Source organism: Phocoena phocoena, chromosome 19 (assembly GCF_963924675.1).
Source record: "Phocoena phocoena chromosome 19, mPhoPho1.1, whole genome shotgun sequence".
In the NCBI taxonomy this organism is placed as follows: domain Eukaryota; kingdom Metazoa; phylum Chordata; class Mammalia; order Artiodactyla; family Phocoenidae; genus Phocoena; species Phocoena phocoena.
Window position 1 is genome coordinate 22,511,207 of NC_089237.1, and position 13,625 is coordinate 22,524,831.

At 45.6% G+C, this 13,625-nt stretch overlaps 1 protein-coding gene across 1 annotated transcript in view; it reads left to right on the forward strand.

The window, feature by feature from the left end:
• The first annotated feature begins 12,538 nt into the window (after nucleotides 1-12,538).
• Nucleotides 12,539-13,625, forward strand: part of SNX11 (sorting nexin 11) — a 2,161-nt gene continuing 1,074 nt past the window's right edge. The window contains 4 exon segments of the mRNA XM_065897985.1: nucleotides 12,539-12,580; nucleotides 13,017-13,070; nucleotides 13,072-13,104; nucleotides 13,399-13,499. Coding sequence (XP_065754057.1) covers nucleotides 12,539-12,580; nucleotides 13,017-13,070; nucleotides 13,072-13,104; nucleotides 13,399-13,499 — 230 coding nt within the window.

Below are 13,625 nucleotides of genomic sequence, written 5' to 3' on the forward strand. Positions count from 1 at the left end.
TTTTGGGTTGGGTGTCCATGAAGAGGCAAAAATTCATCTATTCATTCCCTCCTGAAGTGCCCTATTCTGTTTTTAATAATTTTAATGATGAGAAACTTAGTTGTAATACTATTAGCTACTAGCTAGGAATTTTGTTAAGTCCTTGATTAATGTTATTTAATCCTGACATCAACCCCAGGAGGTGGAATTGCTATTTCTATTTTGCAGAAAAGTCTCAGAGGCTGTGTAACCTGTCCAATGGCATTAAGCAAGAAAGTGTTGGAATCAAGATTTGATGTTATTTCTAACTCCAAAACCATATTTCCGCCTGTATAAAATGCTGTTATCCCCAATTCCTCATACTGAGCTGAATTCTGCTTCCCCATGTAAATGCCATCTATTTCCTTACTTCTGGCTTCTGTAGCAGCACACAGTTCTCTTCTGTTAACCTAATTCCTCTTTCATATTGTATTTCTAGTATTGAAATTCCGCCTTCATGTTCCTTAAGGTCTCTCTTTTCTAAGCTAAATGTCACCATTTTCTTAAACTGTATATCATAGGACAACAGTTTCAGATCTAGCACATCTAGTTTGTTAAATTCTGCCTCTTATAAGCATATTTCAAAGTAGAGGGAGCCATCATGGCCCTGGTGCTCTACATCATTCTTGAATTAAGGGAGTCAAAGGTCACCTTCTCTTTTTAGGTAGCAGAGCGCCACCAGGTTTATGCTAATCTGCAATCAACTAAGAGGTCTCTTGTTAATCATCTGTTCTGGAATTCTGCCAGGGATGGATGTCAAACTCTCAAGCCTCCAAGTTTCTGCATTAACAAAATCTTTTTTGAAAGTCTTTTGGGATTAAATGGATTTAGTTCTTTTCTCTTCCCATAAGAATGATGACATTTCAAACTATTCAGACCTTCAGGGTTTCTTTTCTTTCTAAGGGTAACGGCACCTCAGTCATGATGATCTTGCTCAAGACAACATTCGAAGTGACATTGCTCATGCCTAACAGGAAATATGTCTGTCATATGAAGTTTCCAGAATCACAGGAATGAGGGGAAAGGAGGAAGTGTGATGTTGCAAAAAAGAACAAGGACTTGGTATCAGGCTGAACTGGATTCAATTCTGTCTCTATTATTTGCCTGCTGTGTAACTTTGGACAAGCCGCTTAACTTCTTGAGCCTCAGCAGCTTCCATGAAAATCTAAAATATGAAAGTATTATTTAAGACCTAACATGCAGCATTTCTGTAGGATTAACAGTAATGTGTAAAGGGAATGGCACATAGCTGGCCCTCAGTACACAGTAGTTGTTTTAAGTACAGTAGATAGCTGCTTCTGAAATGTGATTCAAGGAGTGGAGGAAATACAGGACTTTTAAAATATTTTCCTCTGCACTGTCTGAAATTCTTTAATTTTTTCCACAATTTAAAAAATTATGGTAAAATATATAAAACATAAAAAAGTTAGATACATTCATAATGTTGTGCAACCATTGCCACCATCCATCTCCATAACTTTTTTTATCGTATAAAACTGAAACTATGCCCATTAAACAATAACTCCCCATTCCTCCCTCCAGGCCCTGGCAATCACTATTCTGCTTTCTGTCTCATGATTTTGACTACTCTAAGTACTCATATAAATGGAATCGTAACAGTATTTGTCTTTTTGTGAGTGGCTTATTTCATAAGCATAATGTTCTCAAGATTCATATGGACATATGGTATAGCATACGTCAAAATTTCCTCCTTTTTAAGGCTGAAGAATGTCCCATTAAAAAAAATACATTTATTTATTTTATTTTTGGCTGCGTTGGGTCTTCGTTGCGTCTTCGTTGCTGTACATGGGCTTTCTCTAGTGGGGCTATTCTTTGTTGCGGTGCATGGGCTTCTCATTGCAGTGCCTTCTCTTGTGGAGCAGGGGTGCGCGGGTTTCAGTAGTTGTGTCTCGTGGGCTCTGGAGCACAGGCTCAGTACTTGTGGCGCACGGGCTTAGTTGCTCCGCGGCATGTGGGATCTTCCCGGACCAGGGCTTGAACCCGTGTCGCCTGCATTGGCAGGCGGATTCTTAACCACTGTGCCACCAGGGAAGCCCCCACCAAGGGAAGCCCCCACCATTTGTATATATCAAATTTTGCTTATCCATTCATCTGTTGTTATGAAGGGCTATGTTCTACTTTGGTAGAAATAGGACTGAATTAATGCCCTGCCATTAGGCCGTAGTGCTGCTAGGATTGCATCGATCTTCCTGTTTGTACTGTTTGTAACTATGGCCCCATCTTAAGTATTCCTAATTGAAAAACAAAGCCTCAGGAAACCGAAACTTAACCAGCCGCTCTCGCTTCTGTAACTATGCTTGCTGAACCCCCTTTTGCAACCATCCAACCAATCAGACGGTGACTAGTGTCTTTGTTTAAAAGTTAACCAATCAGTGACTAATGTCTTTGTTTAAAAGTTAGCCAATCAGTACCCCCCACCCCTGAAGGTCGCGAGCTTGTTTGTACCTGTCTATAAAAGAGCTGTACTAAACTCCATCGGGACCTCTTAGCATCACCGGCAACGAGTGCGCGGAGGTCCAGGTTCGAACCTGCAATAAATGACCCTTGCCGTTTGGCTTTGACTCTTGTCTCTGGTGGTCTTGTGGAGGGGTCTCGTGACCGTGGGCATTTCAGTTAGGCACTTGGGTTGCTTCCAGGTTTTAGGTAATCATGGGTATACAAATATCTCTTCCAGCCCCTGCTTTCAATTACTTTGGTTATACACCCAGAAGTGCAATTGCTGGATCATTGGTAATTCTATTTTTAATTCTTTGAGGAAATCCATACTGTTTTCCAGTGGCTGCACCATTTTACATTCCCACCAACTGTGCACAACAGCTCCAATTTCTCCATACCCTCACACGTTTGTTGTCTTGTTTTTTGTTTTGTTTGATAGCAGCCATCCTAATGGGTATGAGATTCTTTGTTTCATTTTGACTACTACTTGAAATTCTATTGTTAAAGAGTTTTATTCATTTGGGGTTAACAAGCATTCTCTTTTAAAAGGCAAATATACTTAAGAGCGATCTGTCTCTCTTACCTCCCCTGGTCAGTCTGATTCTCATGTGACTTCCAGGTAGTAACTGGACTCTAATTACCTATACTTCTCAAATCATGCACCCATAGCCCTGACACTGATTGGTTTTACTCACGTGAAGGGATCACTGCTTGGAGTGCTGTGATTTGCTAGCATTTCAAGTGCAAAAAAGATGGGCCCCATTACCAAGTATTAGGAATTAATGTTGAAAAAATGAGCCAGAGATGGGGCACTGCCTATTTGTGAAACCTATATTTCATTAAAGTTATTTAATGAATTTATTTTAAAACACTTATTGAGTCAAGCTCCAGCAGATCAGGGTATTTTCCTATTTGGCTCACTGCTTTACTTTTAATGCCTAAAATAGTGCCTAGACCATAGAAAGGGCTCAATAAATGTTTGTTGAATGAGTGGATACATTCTACAGATATATTCTGTGGTTCTCCAAGTATAGTCCACACACTCTGGGAGTGCCTAAGATGGTTTCAGGGAGTCTGCATGGTCAAAACTATTTTCATAATGATATTAAGACATTATTTGCTCTTTTTCATTGTGTTGGTATTTTCACTGATTGTGGAAAAGTGGATGAAACTGCTGGCATATTAGGATGAATCAAGGCAGTGTGGCACCAACTTGTACTATACTTGTATTCTTTTTTTTATTTATTTTTGGCTGCGCTGGGTCTTCATTGCTGCGCGGGCTTTCTCTAGTTGTGGCGAGCGGGGGCTACTCTTCGTTGCGTTGCGCGGGCTTCTCACTGCAGTGACTACTCTTGTTGCAGAGCATAGGCTCTAGGCGCGTGGACTTCAGTAGTTGCAGCATGCAGGCTCAGTAGTTGTGGCTCGCAGGATCTAGAGTGCAGGCTTTTAGTAGTTGTGGTGCACAGGCTTAGTTGCTCTGTAGTATGTGGGATCTTCCGGGACCATGGCTCAAACCTGTGTCCCCTGCGTTAGCAGGCAGATTCTTAACAACTGTGCCACCAGGGAAGTCCCTATACTTGTATTCTTCACTGCCACACCTAGGCAGTAAAAGAATTAAGAAGCCACTTTCACTTAAGACTATCCTTTTTTTAAAAAAATAATTAATTGATTAATTAATTTGGTTGTGCCACGTTTTAGTTGCGGCAAGCAGGCTCCTTAGTTGCAGCACGTGGGCGCCTTAGTTGTGGCAGGCAGTCTCCTTAGTTGTGGCATGCGAACTCTTAGTTGCGTCATACATGTGGGATCTAATTCACTGACCAGGTATCGAATCCAGGGCCCCTGCATTAGGAGCACGGAGTCTTATCCACTGCACCACCAGGGAAGTCCCACTTAAGACTATCCTTGATGAAGCAGTACAAATGATTAATTTTATGAAATCTCTCTCCTAGAGTATGTGTCTTTTTAATGTTCTACATGATGAAATGTGACATGTATATAAAGCACTTCTGCGAATTACTGAAGTACACAATTGTGCAATTGTCTGAGATGTGTGAATTGAACTAGCTGCTTTTTTTCATAGAATACCATTTTTTGGGAAAGAATGACAAAAACTACGGTTATTTGACTTGGGTATTTGAATGAAATTAAACTACCACTTTAAGGAAAAGAAAGTATTTCTGCCAATGATAAAATTTGAGCTTTCAAGCCAAAATTATAATTTTGGAATATGTGCTGAAGGGGAGCAGAATATGCCACCCCTAAATATGGTACTTTGGCCTGTGGATTATTTCGAGCTGAAGGTAGTAACACCCAGCAGACTTAGGAAAAACTTTTACCTGTCCCTAACTACCTAATAGAATTTAGATACAGGGTATGTATCAGAAAAAGAGCTACGACCAGAGATAACTTTTTTATCTGAAAGACTTACCAGCATGGTTGGGCAAACTTCTAATTACCAAACATCTGTTCTTCTTCTAGTCCTGTGAATTGCCCTACCCCTTTTGAAGCCTCAGGCCCCTATCCCAGTCTTCAGCTCAGGATGGCATATAAGTCTCAATTGCCTAACTTGTCCTTGGGTCTCATTTTTATGCAGCTCCCCTAAGTACGAAATTGTATTTTCTCCTGTTAATTTATCTTACTTCAATTTAATTAGCGGACCAGCTAAAGAACCTAGAAAAGAAGGGAAAACTTTTCTGATCCTACAGGAAAATGTGGTATCCACCAGTGACTTTGACGTCTTCGCAAGAGGGATGGGATCAGTGATGATTTAAATAAATGTGATTTTTAAAATACTGAATTAGGGGCTTCCCTGGTGGCGCAGTGGTTGAGAATCCGCCTGCTAATGCAGGGGGCACAGGTTCGATCCCTGATTCGGGAAGATCCCATATGCCGCAGAGCAACTAAGCCCGTGTGCCACAACTACTGAGCCTGCGCATCTGGATCCTGTGCTCCACAACAAGAGAGGCCACGATAGTGAGAGGCCCGCGCACCGTGATGAAGAGTGGCCCCCGCTCGCCGCAACTTGAGAGAGCCCTCGCACAGAAACGAAGACCCAACACAGCAAAAATAAATATAAAATAAATAAATAAATTTTAAAAAATAATAAAATAAAATAAAATACTGAATAGGGACTTCCCTGGTGGTCCAGTGGCTAAGACTCCATGCTCTCAATGCAGGGGGCCCGGGCTCGATCCCTGGTCAGGAAAATAGATCCCGCATGCCGCAACTAAAGATCCTCCACGCGGCAACGGAAGATCCCCCATGCCGCAACTAAGACCCGACGCAGCCAAATAAATAAATATATTTTTTTAAAAGAATCTACCATTTCTTGAGTTTTGCTAGTATCGAATAAGAGTATCCAGAGGCCCTGCTTGGTCTGGGCTGCTTTAAAGCGGCTCAAGCAGCTCTCGCAGCTCTGGCCATCAAAACGCACTTTTGCCCGGCCATAGCATCTTGCTCTGTCTCCGCTGATGGTCGAGAATTAAGCGATCCCCCGTGTCACGATGGAAGAAGTGAGGGAGACAGCTGTCCAGATGCAAAGCCCTATCAAGACAGAGTGGAATTCCTGCTGTGTCCTTTTCACCTATTTCCAAGGGGATATTAGCAGCTAGCAGCGTAGTGGACAAACACGTCTCCAGAGCTCTGGGCAATGTCAAGAGCCCACAGGGACTGAGCCCTTCCAGCCAGAGTGGAGATGCGATCCTGAGGAATGTTAAGGAAATCTATTTCCCCCTTGATGGTGGACCTGCCAGTACCAGCCTTGCAGTTGAAAAAAGCCAGCCCCAGAGAGAAGAAAAGATCTGTTTGTTCTTTTACTGAAAACTTCGGTGTGAGGAAGGGAATTCTTTTTTCCAAACCTGCTTATGTTTTTTTTGTGGTACGCGGGCCTCTCACTGCTGTGGCCTCTACCGCTGCGGAGCACAGGCTCCAGACGCGCAGGTTCAGCGGCCATGGCTCACGGGCCTAGCCGCTCTGCGGCATGTGGGATCTTCCCGGACCGGGGCACGAACCCGTGTCCCCTGCATCGGCAGGCGGACTCTCAACCACTGTGCCACCAGGGAAGCCCCGGGGGCTACTCTTCGTTGCGGTGCGCGGGTTTCTCATTGTGGTGGCTTCTCTTGTTGCGGAGCATGGACTCTAGGCATGCGGGCTTCAGTAGTTGTGGCACTCGGGCTCTGTAGTTGTGGCTTGCAGGCTCTAGAGAGCAGGCTCAGTAGTTGTGGCGCATGGGCTTAGTTGCTCCATGGCATGTGGGATCCTCCCAGGCCAGGGCTCAGACCCGTGTCCCCTGCATTGGCAGGCGGATTCTTAACCACTGCACCACCAGGGAAGTCCCTGTTTTTTCTGTAAACTTGTTAAGTGAATCCTGAGCATATAAGATGGTTAAAAGAGCTGCTCACGGGTGGGGAGCATAGAGGCTCACACCCCTTGCACCGACTGCCCTCCTACTTAGAAATCAGCCACCATCAACGGGGTCTTCCACATCAAGACTGACCTTGTGGTACCCCATGGGGTTGTCCCACTCTTCCAACTGGATAGAGATTCCAGGAACAGCCTGATGCTTTCTAGCCCTAAGCAGACTATGGCCAACTTCCCTGTTGCCTCTAACAAAAGCAAAATGGAAATGGGGTGGGCAGACCCACTGAGAGTGGCTGGACGCTAGACACTCCCTGCATTCTCCAAGTTTGGAAGAATGCTGAAAAGGTCTCTGGCTGACCCTAATGAATGAGATACTTTCACTCGGAAAATCTGATGCCTCAATTCCAAAAAAGTGATCCAAATGAAATGGCTGAGCAATCTGAGAAGTAACTTCTTGCAAGTTAGTAAACAAACTGCCCCATCCCAAGCGGGGCCTAGAGTAAGTTCTGTATCCAGAACACTTCTTAGATGAGTTCCATGACTTCCTGGCTGCCCTCCCTCTGAGGAGGAGGACGCTGGCACTCCACACCTCACAGGTGCTCATGCTCCCCTGACAGCCTTCTGCAGGGGCCCACCTGACTGCCATCACCACGGAACCTTTCCTGTAGTTCTTCCACTGTTAGTAGCATCTGGGAAATAGTAACTTTCTTTTCAGCACAGAACTGTTGGGGCCACCTGTGAGGATACCCACGGCATCTCACACGAACTGGAGGTGAAAGGCATGGCTGGCTCCAAGACTTGGCAGCAGGACACTGCCTCAGATCGTTCCAGATAAAAGGACAAATTTCTCCAAACTCCTTCATCTCTCCAATCTGGTAGACAGCCTGGTGTCCAGTGTGAGCTTGGTATACTTACCCCTGGCAACCCAGAGGCCCCTGCCATCAACGGTCCCCACACAAACCCCACTTGCTCCCATGTAAGAGCTCAGAGGGTGACTAATAATATGACATTTTTGGATTAAAAAAGAAGAGTATCCACAATTATCAGAGAAGGCTAAAGATACCTCTCCCTTTTCCGGCTATGTATCTGTGTGAGACCAGATTTTCTGCATTTCCTAGTCCAAAACAACAGGATAACAGAGCGAACGGGGAAGCAAATATGAGAATCCAGCTGTCTTCTATTAAGCCAAACATGAGAGATTTGAAAAATTGTAATATAATGCCCCTCTACTCAATTTTTTTTTGGAAAGTGTAGTTATATTTCATAAAACATATTATGTTCACATGTAATGGTTAATTATTAATTTTAGGAGAATTAGTAAATGTTTTTTAATTTCTCAATTTAAATTTCTAATCTGGTGAACATCCCACATAAACAAAAGCTCTTTGGGGTCCTTAATCATTTGTAAGAATGTAAAAGGATCCTGAGACCAACACGTTTGAGAAGAGCTGCTTTGTGGTACGTGCACCTTACCTTATCAGCTAGCTCCACCTTACAGAAGAGGAAACTAAGACATAAAGATTTAAGACCAGTTTAAGGCCACATGGTCAGTGTAGTGCTGGGTATTGTACCCCGGTTTTCTAACTCCAGAGCTTGTATTTGTGACTATAACTTTTTCCTTGAAATTACCTCTGCTAAAATTACCTTTAAGCAGATAGTTAAAAGACATTTCAACAACATTAAAAAAAAGTCTTCATCATAGTCAACGGATATTTCTTTCTTATTAAGTAGCTACACGATCCTTCCTTAGGCTTGTATCGCAAGTGAAACTGGTGCTTGCTGGACCGTCCTCAGTTCGGTTTTTGTTCGGACAATCTGGTTTTCGAATCTGAGTTGGCGTCCCCTTGATAACTCCGCCGGAGAACTGGAAGCTACGGGTTCCAGTTCCCCGGGGACTCTCTCCAGATTTCGCGTGGCTTCCACGCTCAGAACCCTCCCACTCTCAGCACCATCTCTGCCCTCAGACCCTCTTTAGGACCTCTAGGGACGCTTCCTGGCCGCTGACTGGCTGGGTCTGACAACAATGGGAGGGACGCAGCTCCGGATTGGACGTCAGAGCCCCTTCTCCTCCCTCGCCCGCGTCCACCGAGCAGCGTCCCAAGTGAGAGCGGGATCCCGACTCCAACCAGGGCCTGGGCGGGGTCGAGCGCTCCGCCCCGGGAGCGGGGCTGCCACTAAGAGCCCCGGCCTGCGGGGGCCGGGCGTCCTGGGCACCCGGGATTGGCGTGCCGGCAACCTTCTCCCGTCGTGCACCGGGGCGCCGGCCGCTCACCCGGAAGGAGAAGCCTAGAGTCTTACTGTAGAGTGGGGCGCTGGCGGTGTTCCTGTGGGGAGTGGGTTCTGCTCTCAGGTGAGGGGGCGTGGGCGGGCCCGGGGGGAGTGGGTGCTGCTCTCAGGTGAGGGGACGTGGGCGCTACGCTCAGGCTGCGGGCTTGAGCGTCAGCAGTGGCGCTTAGGGTGGCGACCTCGCTGGCCATCCTAGGGAACGAGCGGTCTCACCTCCCGGGATGAAGGCGGGTGCTTACTTGGGATCCAAGGAAGGAAACCCAGCTTTTCCATTTATTTTTAAAGTATAAAGCATCTTTCCTTCCCACTCCCCAAGTTTAGTAGGCAAAGGGGAATAAGGACCACATGGCCTTTTTGCTCCTAGTTCGTTAGGAGTACGGGGTCGTAGTGTGTGTGTGTGTGTGTGTGTGTGTGTGTGGCCGGAGTAAAAGAGTTTGGCTACATTTACCCAAACACTAGGACTAGGAGTAATGGCAGGTATTTTACGGGGACACAGAAGGCTCTTGTGCTAGATTGTGGTTGCCTTGTTACTTAATCTGCAAGTGGAAAGACTGGCAAGTTACACATGAACAAAAGAATGGAGCAAAGAATAGGCAGAGCTTGGTCAGACAGGGGAGCTGCTTCTACCACCTGTGGGTGTTTCGGAAGGAGAGCTTTTTGAGTTGCCATCTGGCACCAAAGGGCTGAAGAATGAGTAAGAAAGGATGGGAGCCACCGTGGCTCAATATAAAAGTTATCACCTGATTTGTTTTTTTAACATGTCTCTTTAAGTAGTTTAAATGGGAGTGAAAATGGTGGAGCTGAAGCCTTGAACTGCTGCCTTGAATTGTTTAGACATAGGAAAGCTTTACAAGGAATCTACTTTGTAAACAGCAAACAGCTGGATTTTACCCGGAGATACTGGTGCTGGTACAGGTGGAGAAAGTAAAGGAAACTTCACATGTGATTGAAAGGGCCCAGGAAATGTAGCTAGTGCTGAGTGAGTTGCATTAAGTAGCTGAGAGGATCACTGACTCTATCCTTAGTTGGATGACACATGGATGCATCTTCCAGATCATACTGCTAAAATTAAGAACTTCCTCCTTCCCCTCCAAGGGTAGAAATGAGCTTCATTTCCTCCTGAGGAGTGGCACCTACAGGGAGGGAGCTGGGAGAATAGTAGTTGCTAGAAATTATTACTTGAAGTATAGGTTTTTGTGTTTGTTCCATTGTTTTTAAGGAAAGTTACAATTGAAACATTTTTAGTGCCCTTTAAACTTAGTTTTAAGTATATAGCATCTTGGGGGGTCCTAGGCTTTTTTTAAAGCCAGTTTATAGCTATTTGTTTCTAAGTGGTATAAGCCCCAAAGGAGAGGAGCTTGCTCTCGGAGCCATAGGCAAACTCTCCTTGAGCCTGAGAATGATGACCATTTAGTTACTAAATTATGGTTCTGAATTTGGCAAACCTTTCAAGGCACTGGAGATGTGTGAGCTCTACTGAGGTGTGGATTTCCTTGTCATCATCTCTCCTATGGTTACTTTTGTGGAAAGACACTAAAGTGTATTTAACTCTGCTCCTGTGCTGGCAAGTTACCAAATGCCTGAAAAGAGAAGAGAAAAAAATTTTTGTTTAAATCTTAGGAGGTTAATTGTTCACAGTGAGTTGGCCTGCTCTTTTTGATCACAGCCATTTGCTTACATCCAGGATGTTATACATCAGTTGTTACGGAATTGGGATTTCTCGCCTTTCAGTTCAGGACCCCTTTGCAGTGGTGACTGCATCAGCTGAAAAATCAGAATGTCAGCAAGAATACTGTTGAAGATGGCATTGCAACCACAGAATTTCCAGTTTACTCGACTGTGTAGCCCAATTTTGTCATATATCATGCAGCTTCATCTCTGCGTGCAGTGTCTGTGTGTGAAGAGACCTTCTGGTATACTGAAAAAGATTGGAAAAGCTGTGTGCTCTGCTAATTTTATGGTGTAAATGAGTTCCCCTTCTCTTGAAATGTTAGCCGTGTGAGCACAACATAAGGAAACTCATTACACACTCTTCTAACGGTAAGGCAGAACTAATAAGAGAATGTGTTTAAAATTAATTGTGGGACTGTAAAAATGAGTGGGTGTGTAAATGGGCATGGGGAGAGGAGAGGGAGAGCTCAGAGATAGTCTTGTTTTCCCAGGAGCCAGCCTGGATCATTTGTTGGCAGTACATATTGGCTGAAGTCAGTTTTCATTTCAAGGTAAATTGGAAAGGGAAATTAAACCTTATTGTTCCACTCTTAAGAGAGGAGAATGGGGTGGAGGCGGCAGCCAGAGTGGGTGCTGTTGGAGTGGTTCTAGGAGTAAAAAGATCAGTGCTGTATTTTAACAGAAGGTGACATCATGGGCGCCTTTGGACTTGAGTAACCCTGTACTGCAGCCTTCATGGTCCCCTTGTTGGAGTGGGCGATGTTGCTGCACATGTAAACTGCCACACTGGGGGAAATCAGTGGCTTAGGCTTTAATGAATCTTTGCAAAGGAGTGGAAAACATCCTGAGTCGACTTGTGCAGCTGTGGGGTGCTTGGGCAGTGGTATAAACCGCATGTCGAGAGAGGAAATGATCAGAACCATTGGCTTGGGTTCTGGAGATGGGATTAGATAAGGGAAGGTCACAACTGGGCAACCCACTCAGGTGCCCCCGGCACTCTCCAACTCTGAGATCTGTCTCTGGGGCGGTGACTGACTGTGCTTAGCAAGACAAAGAGAGACCTAGGAGCAAAGGCGTTTGTGGGGTTTTGGTTGTCTCTAAACAGCGGGGGGGGGGGGGGGGGGGGGGGTGCGGGGGGTGGTGGGCAATGTTAGGTTCACTTAGAGAGCTGTGCTGTGTGTGCCCACAGACACTGCTGTGCCTGCAGTTCTCAGGCAGAAAGGTTTTATAACTCAGCCTGCCTGTTCTGGCTGCCTGAGGCGACAGTGTGTAGACCTGAACATGTTTTGGCTAGAGGTGGCCTGGTTCAGGGTCCCCGTCATGGTCTGAGAAGGAAGGCAAATCCTCCAGGGCTTTTAGCTTGGCACCTAGCTCACTGTAGGGGACTTTTTTTTGCTTCCTCTTAAGTTTTACACAAGAACAAAAAAGTTGCCTGGATTTCCCCAGGGGGGTGTCGATTAAAAATTTTCAGGGTCGGGCTTCCCTGGTGGCGCAGTGGTTCATGCCCCGGTCCGGGAAGATCCCACATGCCGGGGAGTGGCTGGGCCCGTGAGCCATGGCCGCTGAGCCTGCGCGTCCGGAGCCTGTGCTCCGCGACAGGAGAGGCCACAACTGTGAGAGGCCCGCGTACCGAAAAAAAAAAAAAAAAATTTTCAGAGGGTTTTGTCCTGGCCAAGAGAAAAGAGTAGACGCATACTAACAGTGATTGATCCTGTGTCTTCTGTCCCTCATCAGATGTTTTCTTCCAATGGGCTTTTGGTGTAGAATGTTGGAGAACCAAGAGCAGGAGGTAAGCATGTGGTCTCTGGGCAACAGGTGGGGTAAATGTTTGAGGGGATTTGGGAGATTCAGATATTGCTTGGTGGTGTTCTTCTGACACTAATACCTTGGTAGTTCTGATGAGCTCAAGGTCAAGCCAGAAGAGGGAAATCAGTAGTAAAGGCATTACTGGGAAATGAGGTTCCATTTTCACTAACTTCTCCATTCGTTGGAATGTACTAGAATGTAAGCTTCATAAGGGCAAGGCTTTTTGTCTCTTGTTCTTGTTGTGCCTTAGCACAGTGCCTGCCACATACAGGGTGGTCAATAAATATTTGCCGAACTGAATGAATAAATGAACAAATGAATGAAAGTTGGTGTTGAGTGGAAAAATCTGGTAACCTTTGTGCCGAGGCCACCTTACTGTGTGGCTGTGCTGAAGCTGAAGGAGCATTTCTTCCCTCCAGGAGGTGATCACTGTGCGTGTTCAGGACCCCCGCGTGCAGAATGAGGGCTCCTGGGAATTCTTACGTGGATTATAAGATATTCCTTCATGTAAGTGCATCCAATTTTGATATTGGGGTCAGCACCCTCCAGGGCTGAGGGCCAGTCTTGAGGCAGAATCTGTTTATGGTTGTTTTGACAGAAGTAAAGGAGGGAGGAGAGGAAAGAGAGCCTGAGGTTTGCCTGAGAGTTGTTTTCAGGCTGCCTGGTGGCATCTTGCTCTGCTTGGAGCCCTCGATCAGGACTGTGGCCTGGTGGCTTGGGTCCTTAGTGAGAGTGACGATGGGGAGTTCATGTGAACTTGGGCTTTTCCACTAAAGCCTTTTCATGTGCTGCCTCCTGTAGACCAACAGCAAGGCTTTTACTGCTAAGACTTCCTGTGTGCGTCGCCGCTACCGAGAGTTTGTGTGGCTGAGAAAGCAGCTACAGAGAAACGCTGGTTTAGTGTGAGTTTGCTCTTGTTTTCTTCTTGGGTCTGAGACTGGCTTTTTAGGTGCTTACTTGGCAACTGGAATTTACAATGAAAAAAGCTTGGCAACTTGCCAGGTACTGAGGACATTGAGAAATGTATT